The sequence below is a fragment of the Martes martes genome (genome assembly GCF_963455335.1).
Source record: "Martes martes genome assembly, chromosome: 11".
Classification (NCBI taxonomy): Eukaryota; Metazoa; Chordata; class Mammalia; order Carnivora; family Mustelidae; genus Martes; species Martes martes.
The window spans coordinates 33,385,150-33,412,419 of record NC_137899.1 but is presented as its reverse complement, the minus strand read 5'-3'; the positions used below and the strand labels follow the sequence as shown (position 1 = coordinate 33,412,419).

Below are 27,270 nucleotides of genomic sequence, written 5' to 3'. Positions count from 1 at the left end.
TTATCCTTACGCCCTTGAAGAGGAATATTTCCAAATAACCATGCAAAATATAAAAGTAAAAAATGATTTTGATATTGAAATTAAGATTCTTTTTTCATCAAATGACCCCCGCAGAAAAGGAAAAGATAGGCTAAGGCTACTGAATTGAGACAAGATATCTGTCAGACAAATAAACAAAAAGCCAGCATACATTAAGAATGTCTAGAGAATGAAAAAGATAACCCTGCAAAAAACTGATCAAAAAACAAACAGGAATTTCAAAGAGGAAACCTAGAGAGTGGCCAGTAAGCACATAAAAGTATATAATCAGAGAAATACAAATTAAAATCCATAATAAAGTAGCATTCATACCCATTAATTTGTTTAAATTAATAGCAAAAAAACTAAAAAGACCCCAAATGACCGTTAACTGCATATGGGTAACTTACAGTATCTATATTGGCATTATGAAATACAGCTAAAAAAAAAAATCAACAGGGTATGGATCACAAAATCACAGTAATAAACAACAGAAGCTAATTATAGAACACCCAGAGAATGAAACCATTTACATAAATTTCAAAAAGAGGTAAAATTACACTGATGTGCATTTTATACATTCCTTGGAATGTATAAAACTCCACAGGAAAAAGTTTCTACATTTTATTTTTCTATTAATCTTTCTTTTTTAGTCAGCTCTACACCCAATGTGGGGTATAAACTCATGACCGCAAGATCAAGAGTCACACTCTACCTGAATGAGCCAGCTAGGTGCCCCAAGTTTCTAAATTTTAGAATTTAAAATCCTCTTATTCCAGTTCTGCAAATAATTAAATCTAACATTTACAATCTAAATTTATGAAAGGCACTGTGTTGCAGGATGACCATATACTGAGATGAAGATGCTTCTGTTCTTTTTTCCACTTGTATGATACTTTCATTTATCTGATGTCTAATTAATTGGATTAAAAATGGCTCCACATGGGGCACCTGCCTTCAGCTCAGGTCATGATCCCAGGGTCCTGGGATCCAGCCCCACATCGGGCTCACTGCTCTGCAGGAAGCCTGCTTCTCCCTCTCCCACTCCTCCTGCTTGTGTTCCCTCTCTCGCTGTGTCTCTCTGTCAAATAAACAAATAAAATCTTAAAAAAAAAAAAAAAATGGCTCCACAGTGTTCTTAAACAGCAGCACATAATAAAAACCACGATCAACTATCAAACCAGGTATCTTTTCCCAAGAACAGTATGCCTTTTTGGACATTTCCTATTTCTGCCAATCCATTCATCATTCTCCCAGGCATCCAAAATAAAACACCCTGAAGTTATTCCAAATCCTCCTTTTCCCTCTTCGAAATCCAGTCACCAGGTGTCCTTACCCACCATCTGCTTATCTGCCAATTCTTCCACCACTCTTTATAAAGATTATAAAGTCCTTACTTATCTCATCCAGTCAAGTGATCTCAAGTCAGTCTAAAAGATTTAGATCTCAAAGATGTCATATCAGTCGCATTCCTGCCCTTTAATCAGAATTGAAGGGGTCCTTGAAAACCATCAACTCCAATCCCCTAGACAAGAAACCAGCTTAATTCCCAAAGTTCAGGGTTCTTATCATTTGTTATTGCCTTATATAAACCTGCAGCATTTTTCAAGTTTTAACTAAAGGTTATGTGGCCGGTGAACATACACTTTCAGTGGTCACTATATTTGTGTTTTTCTTAAAAATATTAGTTTGGTGGGAAGGATCTTTATTCATTAACAAAGAACTGAAGTTTTTTTACTTACTCCTTATCGTTTATAGAGCTTAGCTCAGGAACAGTGCAGATTAAAATCAAGTTTAGGAATATGGACATTCTAGGTACCAATATTAATAATAGTGAAAAATTTTATCAACCACTCAAGTATCAAACAATAGGAGAATGGTTAAATAAATGCTGTACACCTCCCATTCCCAAACAATGCTGATGGTCTGTATTTCAAACATGCACTAACTCCAATAAGGGAACGGTCAGCAAATTACTAGAAAAATTCCCTTGAAAAGAGCACAGACCTATTCCACCAATCCCTCACTCAACTAAGTTACCAGTTTTTCTCATTTCCTATAAGACAGTTCTATTTCTCTGGACTGGACTTCGAAGCCAAGTTTTCAGATAATTACTTGGTTCAAGTTAAAGGGGCTAATTTAATGTGCTCTGAGTTTCATTTGACTCCTTGGTACTCAGCATTTGCTCATGCTCCCTCTGGCCCCCATTCTAGCCCAAGTTCTCTTCCTTTTAGACTCCACCCAAAAAAATAAAATAAAATAAATAAATAAATAAAAATAAATAGGAGTGCCTGGGTGGCTCAGTGGGTTAAAGCCTCTGCCTTCAGCTCAGGTTGTGGTCTTGGGGTCCTGGGATTGAGCCCCCCATTGGGCTCACTGCTCAGCGCCTGCTTCCCCTCCTCTCTCTGCCTGCCTCTCTGCCTACTTGTGATCTCTGTCAAAATAAATAAATAAAATCTTAAAAAAAAAATAAAAGACTCCATTCAAATCCTTGCTCTTCCAAATATTTTCCATAACTATCCTAACCCTAAGAATATACTCTTCCTTCTCCGATCTCATGCAGAATTCACAACATGTATCACTCACATGGTACAAAGCCTTACTCTTCACCTGCTTTCAATACTCCCAAATGAATTGCTGGCTTTTAGAAAGCCAACACTGTGTATTACAGCAATTCATACCTCCAGTACCTCAAAAATACTATGCTCAAGAGACATTTAATGAAAAGGATGATTTAGCTAACCACATATAAGCCTCAATAGAAAAATGAACTAAATTATTCATTTTTTTAAAAAGGGGAAGACTCATGTCGTAAATACACTCAAAGAAGACATGAATCTTGGGCTTTAGACAAACAAGCTTAAACTAATTTACAGGCTGCTTGAAAAGACAGGGCTTTAAGATTCTGAGAAGCTATTAGGATTTTGCCTAAATTTCAGGTGTTGACTAACACAGTAAAGCTATGTTAAACTAAAAATTTAAAATTTGTTCAAAAATATGCTATAATTATACACCTTAAAATTATGAAGCTATGACATATTAACCAATCATCCATTAGAAAAACTACTGGAGAGCCCCTTATAAAGTACATACAATGATGCTTTGATGATTTTTGCAATTGGCAATGAAAGAATTTGTGAAACAAACAAACAAAAAATGCCATAAAGTACCTTTAGATAGCGTTCAATATTGTTCATCAAAATATCAATTTCTTCCTTAGACCACATCCCCTGTTTCCATTTATGTCCTTTAAGGGAAAAGAAATAATGTTATAGAAAATGTTATCCCTCAAGAGGAATAAAATACTGCAAATTTGCTTTGTGATTAAATAAATTATCTATGGGAACAAAATGTAGCTAATTTTTTGTTCATTTGAAATCTGAAAGATCCCCAAATAGTTGCTTTTGTAATCTCTTTTGAGTAGACTCCAAGCCCAATGTGGGGCTTGAACTCCTGACCCTGAGATCAAGGGTCACATGCTCTACTAACTGAGCCAGCCATGTGCCCCATAACCCCTGGTTTGTAAGAAAGAATACACTCGCTCCTAGGGCACCTGGGTGGCTCAGGCAGTTATGTTGTCCAACTCTTGTGTTTTTGGCTCAGGTCATAATCTCAAGGTCGTGAGATGGAGCCCAGCGTCAGGGTCTGCGCTCAGTGTGGAGTCCGCTTGAGATTCTGAGATTCAGTCTCCCTCTCCCTCTGCCCCTCCCTTTCTCTTGCACTCTCCTTCTCTCTCTCTAAAACAAATAAATCTCAAAAAAAAAAAAACAAACCCAACAACATTTGATTCTACTAAATAAAGACAATAATAAGTAAAAGAATAAGAGTTTATTACTTCCTCTCAGTTCTATGTCTTATTCTTGGAGCAATACAGGAATGCTAAAGAGACATGAAAATTACAAAAGCCAAATCATGCTCAAAACTGTCTGAAAAATTCACCAATGAAACAAATTTTATGGGCAAAAGAGCATGTACAAATGATTCTAGGACAAGGTAAACATACTATGTTGGATACCAAGCGAATAATATATTTATAATGAGTATTTACTATGCAGTGGATGAATGCAATTCCTTTCCTTAACTTCAGAGTGGTGTAAGCATAATCCCCACTTTCTTCTAGCAGTTCCGCACCAATCCTCATGAACTCTGGAGCACTATAAACACTTACTTTAAACCTCTAAGCCGCTTATCAGACCAAGAGTTTTGAAAATACTTGACTTCCCACTCCTATGTGAAGTAACTACTTTCTTTTAAATGCCACCCCTGTGCATTTGTTTATGATTTACTGCATCTCAGAGAAATTATGATCACAGAAAAACAAATGTTGGTTTCATGGGCTCATTCCGAGCCAAAGTTAATCAATTACAAAAACTCAATTACTGTAACCAATCACAATTATGAAGTCTTCAAAATCCTGATGACTACCAGTTCTTCTTACCTCCTCTTTTTTTCCAATGGACACTGAAATTCACATTACTTCTTACCTTTGTTAGTCAGAGAATCCTTATCTTCTTTAGTTGTAAACCATGCTTGGCTAACTGCTGAAACTTCCTCATTACCCAAGGGAGATATATCATCTAGTTGTTCATTCTGTAGAATCTTGAAGAGGTAAAGGGGAAAAAAAAAAACTACAGCTTCATTTAAAACAACCTGATTCATCTTTATCTGCAATACCAAACATTATAAAAACTCTAGTCTATGGAAAAACAATTTTTTTTCTGTTTTTATTATGACAGTATGAAAACAAACCTGCCTGCATTAATAAAATATGACCTTCATTTAAGTAAGTTAACTCCGTTCTAGTGGCATGAATTTTATAGAATAGTAGCTAGGGTTCCAGTAAGTACTTAAAGAAATACAGGATATCTAAAGCCATCTGTTTATTTATATATGTAAAATAAGCTCATACATATAATAAAATAGAAAGGTTTCATTTGACTGTCATGATTGTTCAGGTCCCTTAGGTAGTTTGCTGCCAGAATATAGTCATCTGTAATGTTAATCTCTTGCTAAAATTAAAGGATTAATAGGCCAAATCAGAAGATACAGCAAAATCACCATCTGTTTATTGACAAGTTTGTTTTAGCCAGCCTCTAGAACTGATTCCTAACCTCATCAATGTACCTTCTTCTTAAAGAACTGTGTTATCACTTCTTATTATTGCAGCTAAAGCAGTCTTTACTGAGAAATGGGAAGTTAAAAACTAATAGCTTTATTGAGATATAATTCATACACCATAAAGTTCACCCTTTAAAGTATATAATTCAGTGGCTTTTAATATATTTATGGAATTATCACACCAGGTACATTTTCAATTACAGACATACGTGATCTAGCAAATTCTGCAGGAACAAAACTACTTAAGAGAGCTGGCGCTGGGCTAAAGACAGCTATCATATGAGTAAGGAAGATGTGGCAACAGGGCTACCATTTGAGGGACAAGCCCACCTATCATAGGCAGGCCAGGAGGACAGTCACATGCCCAGTGACCACTCAACTCAGTTCAATCTCTGGACTGGGTCAACTAAGCTATGTCACTGGCCGGAGGTAAGTCCTAACAGACACTGGACTACTTCTTGAATAGGTAGAAACTGAATTTCTAATTTCAAGAGGCACTGAAATCATCCTGCTTGGGAAGACGGTAGCTGTCAGTGAACAGACGAAACACAATGAGGAGGGAAGACACATCTCTACCGTTATCTCTGTTGTTTTTTTAATCTGGAAATAATGAATATGTTGTATTAAAAAAAAGCACTGTTCTTAAATCCATGGACAAAAAGCTAGAGTTACTGGAGTAAGTATGAAAAGTTTTGTCACCCTATGTTTATGTGTCATACATTTTAGATTTTTTTGTTTTAAAGATCAAGAGGCTACCTTTATAAAGGTAGAACGGAGACAGACTAGACAGATAATGTCTAAGGCCTCTTGTATTCTGAACATCCCAACTGTCTAAGATTTGACACAGAGGTTATTCATCAAGGGTGACAGATTGCTGTGAGAAGACCTTCATATAAACAATACCCACTGTTAGGAAATGTAATGTAGAAATCTTGGGATGATTTTCTCTTATATATTAATCAGCTGGTTAAAAGAATAAAATCACCATTTCCCAAAGTGAGTCTAAATATACAGGCCACTCTTTGAGCCTAGGAATATCCCTGTCATGCTGATTAACTGCACTCTTTGGGCAAAACCTAATGCTTTTTGTCTCAAATTACCCTGATGAAGAAATACAATTACTAGTTACGAAGACTAAACATGTAAATGGTAAACATGTAAACAGCCATCAAATGAAGCCAGTAACTATTAAATTTTAGCAGTAAAACTTCACACCATCCGATAGCAAATGAACTGAGTATTGTAGACGACTTAGGTTCCTCAAAGAATGTCTAACTATACTTAGTATACATTTATTATTAAGTTTTACAGTATTTTACCCCCATTTTTCACTACTTTATATACTCATTTTTTAAAAATTACTCAGATATTTTTAGTATGCTGCTGTTTTTGAAATGCAGCCTTTCTGAGTTGGTGTGGTTGTAGGGTTTTATGTCTGTAACATACACAGACTTGGAATTCTAAATAATTCCCCCATGAAATACATCTTGTAGCCACAAAGCACTGTAAACTGGGAAATTTTTGAGTTTCTAATTATCTTTCCTGCTAGCTCCAATGCTGAAATGGACAGTACATTAACTACAGCAGTATGTGAAACAGATACACCTGCTTTGGCACAGGACACCACAAAAAGCAGGCTCGTTCTGAACTCTGAACTATGCTTTCACTCACAACCTAGTGGTATTTTTATGAAACAAGTATTAGAAATTATTAAATGTTTTTCACACACTAAAATGGTAATAACAAACCGAGAGGCTAATATCAAATTATAGCTCATTACCTTTTAAGAAAAAACCCAAACAAAACAACCCTATAATTTGTCTAACTCACACTGCCATTGCCCAATCTTTTAACAAGCAGGTTGCAAACCAAGTCACACATGTATATATACATAGCTATTTTTACTGTGCTGAAAACGAAACAAAGTGAGACTATACAGTCTTTGAATTGGAAATGAATTTGACAAGCCCAGTTTTGAAGAACGTGCTCTATAGCTTCAGAGGCCTTAAAAAAATGCTTGTCCAAATCACCCACTCAAATCCAAGAGCAGATTATGAGGATCTCTAAGCAGGCTCAAAACTGTTTGATGTACATGAAAGACTCACTCCTCTAGAAATCCTGTCATTCTAGACCCACTGTGAAGCTCCCTGTGAAGAAGGTTCACAGTGCACTCACCAGAGATTTCCTCACTCCTTGATGTTATGTATCAACTCGTAACTCTTACACTTAACTGAAGGGTCATTGGAAAAATAATGACCTAAGGTCTCTATTATCTACTTCAAAAATATGTTATTTAATAAAGAAATAAAGCAAAAGGACAAGATACTAAAAAGAAAGGCACAATCAGCCAGACATTAACTTTAAAGTAAAACAGATTTAAGCTCCAGGCTATCTAAGAGAGCAAAGAATTCTGATTACATTTCCCAGAAATAAGTCATATATAAGATACAAAGAAGTTCACATGAAAGGAAAGCAGTAGGCCCTGCCTGTTATCCAACCACTTAACTCAGGGTAAAATGTATCTTAGTCCTAGAAGGACCAAAAGGGACTACAACTGTTAAAATTAAAATCCATGTGAAATGAATAGCTTCCATTCATATTAGAACACAACACATATGTAGCCCTTCTAAATCAGTCACCAGAGATACTGCTGGGTAACACTTAAAAAGCTTTACACCAATATCTTATATAACTGGTAAGATAAGATTTAAGGTTATTTAATAGCTCAAGTGAGATCATCCTATGTAGCTAAAGAATGCACGTGCACCATCTGTCTCAACAGATGCGAACCACTCTACAGGGAATGAATTTTCAAACTCTATCTTTGCCTACTATTCTGAGAGTCGTATAAGTGGGGACTGGAAACCTGAATGAAAATAATAAGTCTTACCTCAATTCTGTCCTTTGTCAGACAAATTATGTTCTCATCATTTTACCACCTAAGGTATGTGTTAAGGATAATCCTCTTGCGGTCAGTAAAAAGACTCACTATACCTGGATCTGGGTCACAGTTCCCTCAGTAATCTCATCATCTGCCACCTCTGTGGTTGCAGTCATGGTCACCTCAAAGCTCTGATCATTTTCTGAAACTTCAAGAAAAAAGAACAATTCAACTCCAGAATAGTAGCAGATTCTAATTAAAAAAAAAAAAAAAAATCCATGGAAAAAATATGTGACCATCTAATTTCCTAATATATTCCTTGCCATATATATGCTTAACAAAAATTTATTGTGTACCTGATACATACTAGGTATTGCTTTGGGTAACGGGAAGACAGCAGTAAGCAAATGAAACAAAGTCCTACCTTCGTGGTGCTTATATTCTAGTAGGGGAAAGACACAAAATGAACCTATTATGCCAATGTTGATGAATAATGAGAAAAAATAAAGCAGAAAAGGGAATGTACTGGGGAAGGGGACTGAAATTTTAGGTAACAGGCCAGGAAAAGGAACAAAGATTTGAACCCAAATGACAAAGGGAACTAGTCATACAGGTATCTTGAGGAAGAACACTTCATGTGGAAGGAAAGCCAAGAGCAAAGACTCTGAGATAGGGGCACACCTGGACTGTTCAAAGGAATGATAAGGAGGACAGTGTGACCAGAGAAGACTGAACAAGAACATTAAGATACTGTGTGGGGGCTTGAAGGCCAATGTAAAGACTCTGGCTTTAACACTCAGAGAGGAAACTACTAGAAGACACAGAGTGACAATCTGACTTTTATTTTAATGGGATCACTCTGGCTCCTAAGGAGACAACTGTCTGAGGTCAGGAAGGGCTACAGTGAAATCACTTAAGAAGCTAATTCAATAATCCAGGTAAGAGAAATTGGTGACTGGGGCAGAACTCAAGTGAGGGTGATGAATAGTTCAAATTGTGGGTATATTTTGATTTGGGAACCAACAGGATTTGTGGATAAACTAAATACGAAAGAAACCGTGAAGTCCAGGATGTTATGAAAGTTTTAAAAATCTGACCTAGTGGAAGAACGTACCTGCCATTAATGAACTAGAGAAGACTGCGGAAGAAGCAAATGTTAGAATTTAAGAAGTTTCAGGAGCTTGGTTTTAAACACACTAGTTTGAGGCTGAACATCTAGAATTAAGATAAAGTCTGGACTGAAATAAATCTGGGCATCATCACCTGAGACAGGATTTGAAACTATACATTCTGGAAAGTGAGAGGAAACAAACAGAAGCAGAAGAACTGGGTCCCGGTCTGCTCCAATTTACAGCCAGGCTATGTGAACAGGTCTGCATAAGAGACTCAGAAGGCACAGAGAGTGAGGTAGAAAAAACTACAGGAATGTGTTCCCTGAAAACCAAATGACAAAATGTTCCAGAGAAGATGGAGTGATAAATATTGCCAAAAACTGTGGATAGCTCAAGTAAAGAAGACTGAAACAAACAAAAAAATCACCACTGGACTTAGCAACAAACTAGTCTCTGGAGACCTGGGAAGAACAGTTTTGATGAAATGATTAAGAGGTGAAACCCTGACTGGAGTGGGTTTAGGAAGAATGGAAGTAAGTATATCAATTCTTTCAAAGTATTCTGCTCTAAAGGAAAGGAAATAAGTTAGATGGGAGTCCAAAGTGGGCTAATGGGATTTTTTGTTTTATTTTTTAAGGATTTTATTTATTTGTCAGAGAGAGAGAGAGACAGAGTGCGTACACTAGCAGGGGGAGTGGCAGCCAGAGGGAGAAGCAGGCTCCCCACTGAGCAAGGAGCTCTATGCAGGATTTAATCCCAGGACCCTGAGATCATGACCTGAGCCAATGCAGACACTTAAACTGATTGAGCCACCCAGGCATCCCAGGGACTTTTTAAAGAAGAAGTTATAGTAGGTTTGTAGTGCTGATGGGAATGATCCAGTGGAGAATGAAAAACTGATGATTTAGAGGAGGGGGAAGAAATGCAGCAACAATGTCCTTGAGTAGGTCAAAGGGATGAGATCTAGTTAAGCAAAGGGCTGGCTTTAGCTAGAAGGCAGAATATATAGACATAGCTACATGTGGGTATGTATTTTGTAGTAGTGGAAATCTGCAGAAACTTATCTGGACTACTTCAATATTCTCAGTAAGTAGAAGCAAGGTTATCTGCTGAGATTAACAAAGGTGGAAAAAACACTGGAGGTTCCAGGAACGTATGAAACAGTCATTTCTAAGCGGGAGAAGAAACATCATTTGGTAAGTGTGGTGTGACTGACAGGCAACAGTATGAGCCCACTTCAAGTTAATAATCATGAATTTAAAGTAAGACCACTTAGCTTGTTTGTGCTGTTTTCCAACTGGCTATACCAATGTAGACATAAACAGCCACAGATTTAACCAGGGTTGTGGTTTCACTAAAGGGTAATGAAGTGAGAGAAGGAAAAAAGGATCTGCAGGTAAATGCAAGATTAACCATGTAACAAGCTGGGTATGGAAGAAACAAAAGGTCCAAGTGAAAAAGAACAATGCAAAAGTGCTAAGATCAGTGGGTCCTAGTGGGCAAAGGACTGCAAGCATTCAAGAGTATTAGAGGAAGAAACCTGGAAAGACAGGAAGCAGTGCTGGAAGTGGATCACAAATGGACTTCAGTTAGTAGGTAACAGCAAAGGAGGTAATGGGAGAAATAAACAAGGTAGTGTGGAGAACAAAAGGCAGAAGAGGCTAAGATACTGCAACAATCATCTAAATAATCACCAAGAGTTCTGTGAATAGGGAATGGAGTACATGGGGTGGTAGATAATTGCGGTAAGAAGTAGTAAGTGATATAGAATGATTAACATGAGACTTAAGAGGACTTTTAAGGACCAGACATAAACTTTTATCAGCTTTACAAAGCATATAATGAAAACTTAACTATTAAAATAAAATCTGAGGTTAAATCTTTAAGAGCTAATGAAATTTACTTCCCTGAACTCCAACAAACAATGACATGCCCATTCAGTCAGTCCCATGTGATGGTGATGGACACAGGACTTCATGTTTTTATGTGACTTTTTTTTAAATGGAGTTTTCCCAAGTTGATGTTATCAACATGTTTTTTACCAATTTAGAGAACAATACTTAAAGCCCATGTTTCATAAATTTAGTCTTACTGTAAATATTAGGTTCCAGAATGTCCTCCAAACATGATGATGCTAAGACCCCACATGAAGCAGTCAGGAGCTTTTAGGTCAGCATAGCTAAATTATCCCACCCAGTTAAGTTAAGTGTGTGTGTGAAGGATTCAGTCTAACATCATAGAATAGAACAAAATATCAACTGTAGTTTGAACATACAATCATGACCAAAATACTCAACTTTAACCAAATGAATTAACCAGTCATAATTTATGTGAAAATAATCCTTCAAAAATTCTGGCTTAGTGAGATAAATATTTTTGTTTTATTTTATGTTCTGGGGATGTAATGTACAACATGGTGACTAAAACTAATAATACTCTATGGTATATTTGGAAACTGCTAAGAGAGCAGATCTTGAAAGTTCTCATCACAGAAAAAAACCCTGTAGCTATGTGTGGTGACAGATTTTAACTAGAATTATGTTCATTTCACAACATATACATATACCAAATTATTATGTTGTGCACCTGAGACTAATATAATGTTACAGATTAATTATATCTGAGTTTTAAAAAATTCCAGCTTAGAAAATGTCCATATAGGATTGTATCTGTGCACACAGGCCAGTCAAGTTTTAAGACTGGATCACAACCTAACAATGGTCAAATGAGGAGTTTAAAAATCATATGAATCATCACTAGAAGGAAAGATCATTTAATCAGAAATACATTATGTTTGTGTATGTCACTGGAAGCAGTATTAGTAAATATTAGTAATGCTAACATTAATGGTATCTTGGAACAAAGTCTCACAGTAAACTAATATAACAAATGGTTTCTTTTCTATTTAACTGAGTAAGAATAAACTGTACATAAAAAGTGCACATAGACTTTGTGAAGGCAAGGTGTGCCATGATGAAAACCTAATCTTCGTTTTTTCCAACAGGATGAAGATGTGATTTTGCTTGATACCGAGAGCAAAGTTAAATTTCTCAAGAACCGGAATGGCTGGGTATGACCTCAGACAAGTTCTCATACTTCTCTGCGCCTTAGTTTCCTCATTATAAAACAGGGGTCATAATACCTACTCTACGGCATATTTTTTCAATGAGGGCATACGTGCTTCTGGGCGAGGTGTGGGTGAAAAAAAGCATTCTCTTTATTAATAAAACAATAATACATACACATAGTACTTAAAAAAAAACAGTGTATCTGTGGTATTACAATTTCATGGGGGAGCACGATCAGGAGAAAACGTCTACAAAAGTTTGGGGTGGGGAGGATGATGACAATTAAAAACAAAAAGGCTGAGAAGATTAAAATAGGCAGTATATGTAAAAGCATTTAGAGCCATGCCCACTCATTACGTGTTAGTTAAGAGTTGTTTTGACTAAACAAAGAGAAAAATAATGGGTCTAAATCTACCCTGAAATGCCAATTAGAGCTCTCCCAAGCTAAAATTTGATTTCAAAAGGGAACTCTGTTCTTAACACACAATGACTTACGTGGAAGTGCAACAACTGATATGCAAGGAGTAGAATCGTCAATACTCTGATCATCCTCAGAAGACAGACAAAGCCTTTTATGTGGAGGTTCAGTACTATCTTCTGAGTCTATTTCATCAGCTTCTAATGAAACAAAATAAAACAAAAATCTCAAAATCTTCAAACCAATGAGGAAAACCCCAAATCTCCAATCAGTAACTGTAAAACCACCTTCTCAATCTGCTCAGTTAGCCCAATTATGCAGGTAGGACTCCAAATGAACTGCCTTCTCTGTCCCCAGTGCAGAACCTCAGCTCCTACTCTTATGGCAAGAACTATGAGAACCGGGGTGCCACTTTTTAAACATCACACTTCTGTGCTAACGACCTGTTTTTCCAAATATTTCCCACGTAAAGACAAGGGCTGGTTCTTTAAATCACTCACAGGTATTTACTGAATGCCTACTATGTGCTAGGTGCTGGGAACAGAACAATGCCAGATACTCTTCACTGTCCAGAAACTCACAGGGTAGTGGAGGAGATGACTAAAACGACGATTTCAAAATGGTGTTCTAAGAGTTACGCAGATGGAATGAGGGGAGAGGCAGCTAATTTAGACTACAGGTGAAGGAAGGTCTCCTGGAGAAGGTGTCTTAAACTGGAAAGAACTTGAATGAACAGATGCCAGGGGTAAACGATTATCACTGGCACTAGGAATAATTATTTGCAGTGACAGCGAGGTAGGAAAAGCTTACGGTCTGTAAGGAAAAAAAGCCAGCTGTGAATTGCTGGGACACAGATCTATGAAATGAGGCAGGAAGTGAGGTTGGAAGGAAAGTGGAGATGATGGGAGTCCATCACTGTACTCTGAAAACCATGGGACACGTAAACAAACAAAACTACACTACTGAGTATTATGAGCAAGGTCATCAGCAGTCTGGAAGATGAATTCGAGTGGGGAGATGCATTAAAAGGCTACTAGGGCCTCCCAGGTGAGAAATGAGACTCTGAACTAAGAAAGGGCAACTTGAGACAAAGGAAGCGATGGATTTAAGAAACAAAATACTATCAACAAGTCTTCATGATGGAATGAACATAGGAGATGAGAGAAGGGTTTATTCCTACCCACATTTATGATCTGGGATACGAAGTAATGAAACTGACTGAGAGAACTAGGACTGGGGATTTTGTAAAAGAATTCAGTTTGGAACATGTGAAATTTAAGGTGTCTGTGAGAAACACAGAATTCAGCTAAAAGAAGTTTGAATCATTTTAATGGGTAGGTGGTAACTAAAATCTATTGAATAAATTAGAAATTAAGAAATTAATAAATTTATTAAATTAATAAATTTATTTCTGAAATAAATTCAGAAATTAAGTACTGAATGAGAAAAGAAGATAAAACCTAGGTTGAGCAAAGATAAACTTAAAGCAAAATAAAAAATAAGTACAAATAAGGAACAGTAGAGAAGTGACAACAAAATCACAAGCCTCAAGCTTATGGAATCTTAACTTTTTACAGATAATCATATTAAATCTTATTCAAATGGTCATGTAGAATCCTCTAACAGACTGTAGCAAAAAACCTGACAGGACTACTATATTTTCTAATGTACTACATACACTGCAGGCACCAAATGATATCAAAGAGGAAGTATATTATAGTTAATCAATCATCATCTTTGTAGGCTCATAAGATTGTACTCATTCATAAAGTAGATACAAGACTGAAAGTTCAAATTTACAGTAAATTCTAAAAACACAATATATGTAAAAAATAAAAATATAAATTAAGGTTAATTCATGATCCAAAGAGATAACCCCCTTTTCTACCATCCTGGCCTAATCTGTCTATCTGGGTAACAGGGATCAAAGGTGACATGAAATCCAGAAATTCAAAAAAATCTACAATTCTACATCAGCAAGTTCTCCTACCATTCTGAGGGCAATGAAGAATGAGGTTCCCGTCTGTGTCCTGAGTCAAAGTCACAGAGTTCACAGTTTCTACTGTTACTGTGTCAGAATCCTCTTCAACTGTGCTCATACTCAAATCTGTAGAACAGATTTCAGATTTAAAACATTATTTACAAATACAAACAGAGAGTAGCCTCCAACTTCCCCCTCCTCCCCACCAAAACCCCCCAAAATTTATATCCACTACAGTGTTCTTTATGTGAAACTGCAATGACAGTTCAGACTTCAGAAACTGTTTTTCAAAAGGTTATACCCACTATTTAGAGTGAGATGTAATAATCTGCAAGAATCTGACTTCTCTAATTAAAAACCTACAGCACTTATTTTTTAAATGGACTTGGTTTCACCATGTCCAATGAAAATGACTATTCCAAGTTATCTTATCCATGTCTCACTAGCAAAACTCTCACCACTATTTATTGGCAATTTTGTGATATATTCAAATAGGTGTTTAACTTCTGATTCTTTCAGAAGATTCATTAAACCTTGTATCTTAGAAAATCTACAATAAATCTAATAATTATTTCTCCAAAACACTTCTTACAAGTATTTAAGCTCTATTATTATCTGAAAACTAAGAACACTACGAATTATCCCCACCATGTTTTTTTCCATGATACTAAATAAGCGCATACATCCATCACTGACCAAACTGCTTTCTGTTTTTTAAGATTTTATTTTATTTATTGACAGAGACCACAAGTACGCAGAGAGAGAGAGAGAGGAGGAAGCAGGCTCCCTGCTGAGCAGAGAGCCCGATGCAGGGCTCCATCCCAGGGATCATGACCGGAGCCGAAGGCAGAGGCTTTAACCCACTGAGCCACCCAGGCACCCCCCAAATTGCTTTTTTTAATGGATACAGAGGTAAGCCATTGTTAGGAATAGAGAACTGATTTTGTTTAAAGTGCCTTGACCTGCTATTTTACACATACATTATTTTCCTCTTGTTCAGACAAACTGAATGATCAGTCTCACAATACAAATACTTCATGGCTGACAGGAGGAAGTATACTGAATTAAAATCAAGGGCCTGGTTGAAGTTTTTGGGGTTCACCTTATAATGCTCAACGGAGTTCTTCCCTCAATACTCAATTTTGGTCTTGTCCACCTACTTTTTACCAACTAAATAACAGAGGCCATAAGCTTTAATGTATACTAATCACTCAATATTTGGCTCCTATATACAACATCTTAGTCTGTTCACATATTTGCCATTTATTCAAGTGTATTTTCCCTTGGCAGAAAAACGTTAAATCTATTGACAGGCACATGGTGAAGATCCAATGATTCACTCAGGTTTTACTCTACAAATTACTGTTTTAATGGACATCAATCATTTAACAATAATAAAGATGACATTTCCAAAATTAAAGATAAGTAGAACTCATGATCTAGTTATCACCAGAATTTGCAAAACACAGGTGAAGTCCTTGGAACAAAGGCAGGCTTACCTAGAAAATAGATGAAACAGGTATAGCCCTTCCCAGAGAATCAAGTCGCCTTCCCTTAGACACCAGCATCACCTTCATGTTATCCAGACTGCTTCTCTCCCATATTCCTACCTCTGCAACACTCTGAAAAAGTAAAAGCATTACACAATAAGGCTTAAATAAGAACACACAATTGTGTTCTGTCAATATACTCATGACACTCTATCCTCAAGCCTCCGTGAGGTCTCAACTAGAAAAGGAATGACAAAAACCAGAATTCTTTTCTAAATAGATTTGATTTTAGAAATCAAATCAGCCTCTGAAAGTATTTCCCAATGAAAGGCAGAAATGAAGAGATCCTGTACTTATTTAGATTATAGGCAGTTTCTCAATCCAAGTTGTCCCTCAACAGGCAAATATTCTCAGAAAAAAAAGAGGTTCAACTATGTTACCGGTTCTATGAACTACAGACAGAGTATCTGTAACCTAACCCCGGGTGTAGAGTACCACAAATACTACCAGGAACTATATTTTTTCCTTATATAACTTACCAACATCTCTTTACACATAATACTGTATTTCATCTTAAAGCATTAAAAACTGTTTATCTGTAAACAGGATCCTGTCTATAGATCTGTGGAAAAAACCCTAAACAACTGAGCCAGAAAAGGTCAATTACAAGCAAGCTCTTGAATCCAATGTTGTTCTTATTTCTGAATCCATTAAATTTTCTTAAAAGGTTGGTTAGTAATACTTTACTGCAGAAGATGGAGAAATTCAATGTGAAAAAAAAAGTCATCCATAAACTTATCAAAAGCAGAGTTCACTCTCTTTGGGGTGTGTGTGTGTGTGTGTGTGTGTGTGTGTGTGTGTGTTTATAAATGTGTATATACTATAGTGTGTAAGCAATTTATATCCTGCTTTTTAGAGTTTATTCATATTAAAAATCATGATGAAACCAAACTAGGTATCTAACTGAAATTTTCGGAATCACGTAAACTTAAATCTCATAAAAAACATGACATTATTTAATAATTGCCCTATCACTGGACATCTGCGCTGTTCCTAAGTTTTCATTTTCTTAAAACATACTCAAACATTTATATACTCTATTTCCTTAAACAGTATTAATTAGTGGAAATTACTACATGAAAGAACATGACTTCCATGTAGTAAAAATTTAGAACTTAAAAAAAAAAAAAGATTTTATTTATTTGAGAGAAAGAGAGAGAGGGTGCATGAATGAGAGCACAAGAGCAGGGTGAGAGGCAGAGGGAGAAGTAGACTCCCCACTGAGCAGGGAGCCAGATGCAGGGTGGGATCCCAGGATTCTGGAAACATGACCTGAGCCAAAGGCTGCCACTTAACTGACTGAGCCACCCAGGCGTCCCAAAACTTGGAACTCTTAAGTAACATCGAGACAGGGAAACTGTAAGGGACCTCATGAAAAAAAAAAAAAGTGGTTTTTTTTTTTCTTTTGTTCTTTTTCGTGCTTCTAATTTTGCTAGGACCTATACCCCCACCTTATACAGGCCTTATGTATGTCCTCCTCGTAAAGGTCAAGGAATTAATGATTTCTCTGAAGTCTTCCAGCACAACTGGTAACATCTAACTAAGGGGTGGCCAGATGAGGTCCTCAGGAACATTCTCCAAGACCACAGACTCCAAACACTGGGACAAGACCCCAGGCTCCAGGGCCATTAAGTGACTTAAGGAGGACACCTGAGCATTAGTTGTTGTTTGACCAGTTCCTGGATGCCTGAGAGGACATGTACACCAGACCAGTGCCCTTAATAACAACTCCAGATCGGCAAACAAAGATGAGACTCATGCCCGTTTTCCTTTGAGTCTCCCTTTCCAGAAAAGTTGTTTGAATTTATACCCAAACCACTGAGGGAGAAACTCTATTCTTGGCAACCCTTTTTTTTTTTTTTTCCCTAAATAAAAAGAAAGCATGAAGCAAAAGAAACAGCACACGAGCTCATTTGATAGGTGCAAAGTAGTAAATGGTTTAGTGTTTTAATCAATTTCATCAGGAACCAAATTAGTCTAAATCTAAGAAAAAATAAAGGTAGATTTAAGACAATATAAAGATATGGTAAAATAATACCAGAAAAAAGGAGTCCGAAATGGCTAGCTGAAATAAAGTATTTAATTCTTGACAACCATTGATTACAGGTAATCCTATGCAGTGTACTAGCTTTAAATCAGAAATCTAGGTTCATTTTTTAAAATTTGGCAACTAAGGTCTGAGCTTACTAAATGGTTCTAAGGCGCTTTGCAAATTAATAATCATATCTGTTCCATCAACAAATATTTATCCCTTACCTACAATGTTTTAGGCAATCTCCAGGCACTGGGGATACGGTGGCCACTTTTTTTTATTAACTGTCTTTTTAGCTATGGTCTTGACTCACTTTCTTGAGACCTCTCCCACTCCCCACTGTAGTTAGAACTAGGAGGTCAGTGTTATTTTTATTAATATTTAGGAAACAAATCTGGTTTTACTTGAAATTTATTTTTAATAAGTAACACATTTACATACTTCAAAATTCCAAAGATGAAGGTGGTTATACAGGGAAGTCTGCTTCCTGCTCCAGTTCCCTAGTTACCCAGTTCCCTGTAAGTAAACTCTGTAAGTAAACTTCTGTAAGTTTACAGTAAACTCTTTAAGTAAGTAAACTCTTCTATAAGTAAATTCTTATCAATTTCTCAGGCTTCTTTCCAGTTATTTTATGCATATGTAAGTCAACAAAGCCCTTTCTGCTACACATACTCTTTTTACAGAGATAGTATCATACTATCAACACTGAATAGTACCTTAATGGCTACTTTCCAGGGCTTCAGCAAGATGAGGAGACACCACTACAAGAATGTGACTGAAAGCTGATTAGTAATAGCAAAGTCCCTAAAGTGGAGCCTGCTTTGGCCTGTTGCAGGGCAAACAAAAACAAAAACAAAAACACAAAACCCCCCAAACCCAGCAGCCAGTATGGCAGAGGCTTTCCATAATGAAGAGTAGCTGAATTTAAGGTTGGAGATAAAGACAGGGGTAGATCTCCCACAGCCTTCCAAATCCTTGGACAGTTTTCAGTTGGGGAATATAATTTACATTTTTAAAAGATCACTTAGACTGCAGAATGGAGAGTGGATAAGCAAGTTATGAAGACAAGCTGTTGCCCAAGAGAGGATTCTTGTTGGACTGCTGACAGCAGGCAAAGGAAGGAGGCTGAACAAAGGATATATTCTGGAGGCAGTGTTGACAGGATCTGCTCAAGGAAGAGATGATGGAAATTAAGGAAAGGGGAACTATCTCAAGAGGACTCCTAGGCTTTAGGCTTGAACAGCTGACTGAGTTTGGGGTCACTCAGATGTGTATTATGTATTTTTATTACTATTAGTAGGAATAATTAACTTTATAAGGTATTCAAATGAAGATATCACATTGACTTTTGGAAGCTGCAATTCAACAAGGATTAGACATATCAAACAAATGAGTGTCATCCAAGTACATTTTTTAAAGATTTATTTATTTTGGTGGGGGAAGGGCAAAGGGAAAGGGAACGGAAGTCTCCAGCAGATTCTGACCTGAGTGCAGAGCCTGAGGCAGGGCTCAATCACACAACCCTGAGCTGAAACTAAGAGTCGGACTTAACCCACTGCACCACCCAGGCACCCCGGCAAATAATTTTTAAAGATAGTATCACCCAGAGAACTTAGGTAAGACAGCTTAGATTCCAGTTCCAGAGCACCCTTTAACAGGTGAAAATCAAGCTAAATATAAGCAAGCAAAGGAGACTGAAAAGGACCAGCTAGTGATGGAGAAGGAAAACTAAGGTGTTAAGACACACTGAGTGTTTTTCAAGGAGCATCAAGTAGTCAACCATGGCAAGAGAGAAGATCATGGAGAGGTGACTATCTGATCTGTCAATACGGAGAACACTGGTGGCTTTAACAAAACTATCTGAGGTATAGTGGGGACAGCAGCCCTACTGGAATACGTAGAGAATTCAAAGTAGGGAGACAAGACAAACAGGTCTTTTATGAGGTTTAGCTTTCAGGACAAGTGAGAGTACTAGGTACAGTAATGTCTAGAAAGCTGTTATTTAGAAAAGCACATCTATACTGTATTCTGATAGGACTATGAGAGTATCTGAGAAATGTTGGTGAATAAACTTGTGATAGTAAGGTACAAAGCTGACTATTTTAGTGCCTTCCATTCTAATTCATCATACATGAAGTTATGTTTAACTTCTGGACCTATTCCTTATTTGGTTTATAGGGGAAATGTATCAGAAAGATATCTTCCCTTCATTCTCTGTAAAGGGTTATATCGTGTGTACTATTTTTATACTAACTAGAAACGAGAAGAGGAAAAAAATTTTAACAGCCATCTTAACTGATGAAATGGCTTTTTAGCACGTTTCCATCCATCATTTGGTGGGTTTCTTAAATAGCAACAGTAAAGTAATAAAATCAAGAGAACACGTGAAATGCAGTATAAAACATTTATAATCAAACACTTACATTCACATTTAAATGAAAAAATACATTTGTATTCATTGAGAGCTCCCAATGAACGAGAACCCTATTTAACGTAGAACGAAAGAACAACTCTGGATCTGGTACTTAATACAGAATTTAATCAAAGAAACGAATCCTTCATCCTGCTTCACTCCAGTATTGATGTAAAGTTCACATTCAAAGGATTATTTTAGGACTGGTATTTCCATCCACTAAAACTACACAGAGGCATAACTCATTTTATTGTACATTAAGCTTTTTAATACAATGAAGGTTTATGGTAACCCTGTGTTAAACAAGTCTATTGGTACTACCAATAGCATTTGCTCATTTTGCGTTTGTGTCACATTTTGGTAACTCTCACACTATTTACATTTTTTTCATTATTACAGCTCACCCTTGAACAACACAGGTTTGAACTGCATGTGTCCACTTACATGTGGATTTTTTACAATACAGTATTGTAAATGTTTTCTTCCATTTTTCTATTGTAGGAATACAGTATATGATACATAAAACATACAAAATACGTGTTAATTGACTGTTAGTGGTAAGGCTTTTGGTTCATAGTAGGCTATTAGTTTTGGGGGAAGTCAAAAGTTACACAGGGATTTTCAACTCCCCAGGGGGCCATCTCCCCTAAGCACCCAACACCTGTATATTGGTTGTGGTGATCTGAGGTGATTAAGACTAGCTAAAAACTCAGATGATAACATTTTGTAACAGTTTTTTCTTAAGTTTGCACATTGGCTCTGACATGCTCTTGCATGCTTTTAAATGAACTACAGTAAGTATAAACCTAACTTGTACATGCCCTGAGAACCAAAAAATTCATTTGACTTGTTTTATTGCAACTTTTGCTTTATTGCAGTGTCTGAAAATGAACCTGTAGTATCTCTAAGGTATGCCTTTAATGGTCCTAATTTGCTAAGTAAAGTGTCAAGATTTTCCAAAAACCACGACCAAGAAAAATGCATTTTTCCCTAGTTTGGGAATTAGTTTTGTAGATAAATTTGTATCCGTTTCTGACTGTCTAAGTGTGGGAGGGCATATTTTAGTGGAGATAATGAAAAGCAGAGGAGTTAAAAGTTGCTGACCCTACAAGCTTGGAGTCGGGATTCTACACTGGAAGATATGATAAGACTAAACATTATAAGATACTTTTATACAGGGAAATCAAGCAAGCTACAGAACTTGTAACACTAGAATTTTATTGAATGAGTTGACTGAAAAACACAGATGCAAGGTTTCTGGTGTAAGGCCACATTTAATTTTCGGATGTCTTTTCTTAAACCAATATAAGGAAAGTTATTCATATATTCCACTGTAACATTTTGTGATGACTTTCCAAACATACTGTCCCATCTTTTGAACTTTTTCCTGCACTTACTTTATTGGGAGTATTTCCCAATATTTCTACTTATTCTTCCATAGCACTTTTAATGGATGCATGGTATCTAAATTTATCTAATCATTATCCTATAAATGAGCTTTTGTTTGAGGTTGTGCTATTATGAAGACCCCATATTGACCACCACCATATCTATCATTGCATGTAATTAATGCCTTAGGAAATGCTTATAAAGTGGATTTCCTCCAGAATATGTAATAAATAATTAGAAGATATGTTTTAAGATATTTCGAAATAAAACTCTTTGCTAATTAGAAAGTTTTAGTGAAAGAGAATGAAGATCAAATGCCTGTATCCTGAACATGGGTACACAGATCGTTGGCAGAAGAGAAAGATGCAGAACACTCATTTTATTTAAGACAGGGACACTTCATACTGAGGTTGAATGCTTTGGATGGTGGTTCCAGGCCCCTGGGGATTTGCTCTTCTGTACACTTTGTGAAAAGTTTGAGAAGCAAAGTTATAAAGAACATAAAGCATACTAGACTAAGGTAACTAATGATCCTAACAGCTTAGTTCTGAGGTGGCAAAATATGACTACACACCGTGACAATAAAATTATTTGTGCAGTTTATTATAAAAGCTTTAGTTGCTTAAGCTGTTGATTTCAACTACCAACTATTTTCTTCTTAAATTTTATTTGAGAGAGCCAGAGTGAGTGAGCACACAGGCTGGGAGAGAGGGAAAAGCAGACTCCCCACTGAGCATGGACCCCTAAGCAGGGCCCAATCCCCAGGACCTGGGATCATGACCTGAGCAGAAGGCAGACCCTTAACTGACTGAGCTACCCAGGCACCCCCCAATTAACCAACTATTGAAAAACAATGTTATTATCAAAGATAATTACTTGGTAGTATGGTTCATTTCAAAGTGCAGCATTTCATACCTGGTTGGACAATAAAATCATACTGTTGATTAAAAAGAAAGACTATTTTTCATGTACTGCATGATTTAAGAGCTTATAATTATGTGTATTTGGCTACATTTTAAAAATTTTATCCATTCAAAACTGAGCACTTTATGCAAGGAACCATCAGAAACTCTTTAAATGGAAATATATCAAATTATCTCCACAGTCCTCTGATTTACACTGATGTTTATTTTTAAAGCACACTTTCTTGACAGATAGTAACATACACATAAGCAGTAAATAAACATAATGAGAATTTCTTTTGCTACATAGTATGTGATGGTAAATAAAGATTAGTGTAGACAACCCAGTGCTTGGAAGAATGGCCTGTTAAGAGTGTACATAACCAAATGACAGCTTAAAAAAAATGAAAAACTATCTCCAGTGTGCTTTTTCCTGACAACTTCTTTCTGAAATTCAGTCATGGAATGGGGTCTATTTCCACAAACTTGAAGCAGCAGACATAATAAACAGATTCCTTCTTTTATTTATCTTTATGGAATCAAAGCAAAGCCAAAACCTATTTGTGATTTCTATTACAAGAATTCTCTTCACAAAAGGTAAAGAAAGGGGCGGGGAAGGAATGATATGAAAGCAAACAAATACCACATACATTTAATAAATCTATCATTTAACAAAGCAATAAAGTTATTAACTTTCTCAGGTCATTTCCTATCTTTTGAGGATAAAAAAGGCTTTGGAACTGAAATAGCACAGCATTTAGAGGTACACTAATTGCTAGGCAAACCTTTTATATGGAAAAAAAAAAGCGTTACAGATTAGGGCAGTAAGAGAAGATTGACTATTAAAAACAGAACTCCATTTTGAGAAGATAAACATCCCGTAAGTAGCATTTAAGACATAAAAAGTACAACTCTTCCTAAACTTCATTAGTGTTCTAATGTTTTGCTGTCCCTGCAACAATTACAAATGTGTGTTCAAAATGATCTAGAAGTTCAGTGTTTCAAAAAACACTTCCCAGCCCTCCTAAATTTTTAACATCAATATGCCAGGTTGTAAACCCCTAGGGATGCTAGTGTTTCACATTAGTGTGTTCATCCTCACAGGTGCTAACTTAAGCCAATGTACCTAATGGAGCATGACAAAAGCAACTGTTTATAATAACGTGGAGTTATTGTCAGAACATACAATTTTATTATAACATTAATAAAAACTAGGGTCTGTAGATGCTGGAGAGATAAATGAAGTGAATAAAAAAAAAAGAAAAATAAGCTTCTGTTGTTTGTATTTCAATTCTAACCAGCAATATCTAACCTTACAAATACACTTCTCTCTCCCATTGCCGCAGGGTGAAATCAGATAAACCTGCTGTCTTGAACAAACAAAAACCTTAAAAAAGGGAACTTAAAAAAGATTCAAGGACATTTGCCTTCTTTTGATAGAATTCTCTATTAGTAACCACATCCCAGCCATACTCTGCTTTCGAAGATCAAATCCTAACTCCAAAATTCTTGTGATTGCTTCCTCTCAAAAATATTTCTGAAATCTTTACGTTCTGAGGAACGTACTTATACGATATATATTTATTTGTCTAACTGCTCAAAGTATGAACTTAAAGTTCTAAGCAAGTATGCAATGCCTGGTACTTACTGATGAAGACAGGGCAATAGCATTTGGCTCCACCATCTAGCTCAACTGCAATCAAATAAAGATAGGTAGTCACGCAGAAAAAGCAGATTCTCCATAAGTTCCCAAAAGCATATTTTGGGATAAGCCTATCAACTAAACTAGTAAAAAAAAATTAAAAATTTAAGGAAGATAAAAATTAGCTTTTTGGTGGCACAAAAGTATATGGAAGTAAAAATAATGAGATAAGCACTAAGTGTATTTTTCATAACTGTAATTTTTTTCCATACAAATTCAAGCTGTTTTGTCCCAGGTAAATGAAAAAACAGCAACTATTCTCACACCAAATTTTTCTCAGACAGCCTATTTTTTGGTAAGGAACTGAATATTAATTTTTTCCTAAATCTTAACTATATTTCTGAATCTTAAACTAATAAATGCGCTTTTATCACTAAACCACCAGAGTAAAACGCTAAGTTTTTGGTATTTATTGCCAAAGAATCTTTAAATGTTAAAGTGATGGTAATTATTCAAATCACTAAAAAAACCAAACCAGTAATACCAAAATGATTATTAGAAACAACTTTAAAGCCGGATCAAAGAAAGAACCCCAACTGAAAAATATGAAAACCTTTAACTAAAAAAGAAAAAAAATATATGCCGTTTGTAAAACTTTCAACGCAACGGAAGAATAGTTTCTTACTTGGGCTGGAGCTTAAAAGCTATAAATGGTTAATTGCCTTGCACGAATTAAAAATAAAAATAAAATTAGGAAAAGATAAAAAAAATTTCGAAATGGTATTATTCTATTCTTAAAACACGGCATATTCGAAAGTGACCCTACACACTATGAATTTTGTCGGATGTCCCAACAAGCAGCCTCGCCTACTGTCAAGAGGCACACGACGATGAATCAAGTTACAAGAGCAACCACACACCGAATTTGAATTTCCAGATTCAAACATGGAAAGAGAGAGGGACTACTGACTTACATTTCATGTAATTACCACCCTCTCCTCATCTTCACCGAGTATTTTTATTATAAAAACAGATGCTGTATCATTCAACTGCATGGAACGGCACTTGGCCACCTCTACTCCCAATCTACGCCAGAGACTGGGTCAAAACAAAGTCTATTGTAAAGGACAAGAAGATTAAAAAATTTAAAAACTTCCTCAGAACTCAGCAAAATATGACAACTACTACTCTGCAGACGCCGTTTACGGTTCTCTGCTCGACTAGGACACTCTCCCCTCCGCAGTCAGTCCTAGTCCCCCGTTTTAAGAGAGGCTGACCGAGATACTGCGACCAGCAACCTCGACTGCCTCTGCATGGGCCTTGAACAGCAGAGCTAGAACGAATCCCAAAAGATGGAAGAGTCTAAGACGCAAACAAGGTAAAAGGAAAAAAAAAAAAAGCGGGGGGCGGGGGGGGAGACGAGACCCGCCCAACTCTCTCAAGCCCATCTCTCCTTCACCGGACCACAAAAAACCGAAAAGGTGACCAAAAACCCCCAAAAAGGAACACCACGAGAAAGAAACTAAGGCTTCCTTACTCTCCGCATTCTCGTGCCCAATTCTCTACCGAAGCTCCCGGCCCACCCCACCCCCAGGGGTCCCGGCGCCATTTAGCTCCACCGAAGCCGCCGCCATTTTCCGCCCCCGCCGGATCGCTGCTGCGCCTCGGCGGCCGCTCACTACCCGACTCTGTAGCCGGAGCCACCAACGCGGGCCCGGCCCTAAGAGGGAGGCCCTGGCCTGAGCGTGCGGGGACTGCAGCTTCAGCGTCATGAAGGCCCAGCTCCGACCCCGCCCGCGATGCCCGAGTGCCCACAGCCTGCGCCGGCCGGCGGGAACAAGCTGGCAGCAAGGGGGCCGGACAGGCTCCACTGGGCGGAGCGGCCCTGGCGGCGGTTGGGACCTGAAGGTTCCATCGCACTTACTTCCTGTTTTGGGTCCGGGCACTTTGGAAGAACCAGGATGGAGGCTCCAAAAAATACCAGGATGGAGGAAGCAGCCACGGGCAAGAGTGGCTGCAGCTGGAGTGAGCGAGCGCGACGAGCCACCGGAAACGGAGCTACGGCCGCGCCCCGCCCCCAGCCCCCGCACGCTCCCCCTCCCGCTCTCCTCTCCCTTGGGACGGCCCTGCGTGGTGGCTGCTCGCGTCACTTCCGGCCAAGTCGGAGCGCTCGAAGTCCCGGGTTTTTGGAGCTTTGGTACCGGTTGATGTGGTGGTTCTTTGTGGTCTGCTCTTCTTCTTTCTTCCTAATAGGACATCGCGGTACCTACAGTTCCGCCGCTGATGCTGTGAAGGAGGTCCATCTTTCTTGGGCGTAACTGTGGTTTTTCTGGCTCTGGGGGCGGGCGGGCAGTTGGGCCCAGCTGGCAGTTTCACAAATTCGCCTTGTTCCGGAGCCGATACAGCCGGGCGTGGAACGGAATAAGAGCCTTGTTTAGATGCAAAAGGAAGCCGGGGATTTTGTCTGGCTCCTCACAGTGTGCATTGCCATAGGCGCTTTGGGCGTGTGGTGCGGTTCTAGTCAAAAGTGTCCTCTGTGAGCGTAAGACGAGTCTTCTCTAGGGCATAGGCCGTCTTAAACCACTTTTTTCTAAGCCGGCTGCTCTTCAGTTGCGTGGGAAACTTTTAAAAAGGACCGATACTCGGGTCCATCCTCTAGACCAGTGTTTCAGAAGCTCCGTGAGACCCTGGCAGAGATTGTGTTTTTAAGAGTCAAGGCCTTGGAAATCTTATGGTGGAGTGGTCC

The 27,270-nt window shown here is 37.6% G+C and overlaps 1 protein-coding gene across 1 annotated transcript in view; it reads right to left on the bottom strand.

The window, feature by feature from the left end:
* The window catches only part of DMTF1 (cyclin D binding myb like transcription factor 1), a 44,214-nt gene extending 17,639 nt beyond the window's left edge, over positions 1–26,575 (bottom strand). Inside the window, exons 1-7 of the mRNA XM_080818885.1 lie at positions 26,449–26,575; positions 16,096–16,218; positions 14,606–14,722; positions 12,693–12,815; positions 8,131–8,225; positions 4,503–4,617; positions 3,189–3,265 (exon numbers count right to left, since the gene is read on the bottom strand). Of these exons, the coding sequence (XP_080675011.1) occupies positions 3,189–3,265; positions 4,503–4,617; positions 8,131–8,225; positions 12,693–12,815; positions 14,606–14,714 (519 nt within the window). The 5' untranslated portion in view covers positions 14,715–14,722; positions 16,096–16,218; positions 26,449–26,575. The remainder of the gene's footprint in view (positions 1–3,188; positions 3,266–4,502; positions 4,618–8,130; positions 8,226–12,692; positions 12,816–14,605; positions 14,723–16,095; positions 16,219–26,448) is intronic.
* Positions 26,576–27,270: the final 695 nt, after the last annotated feature.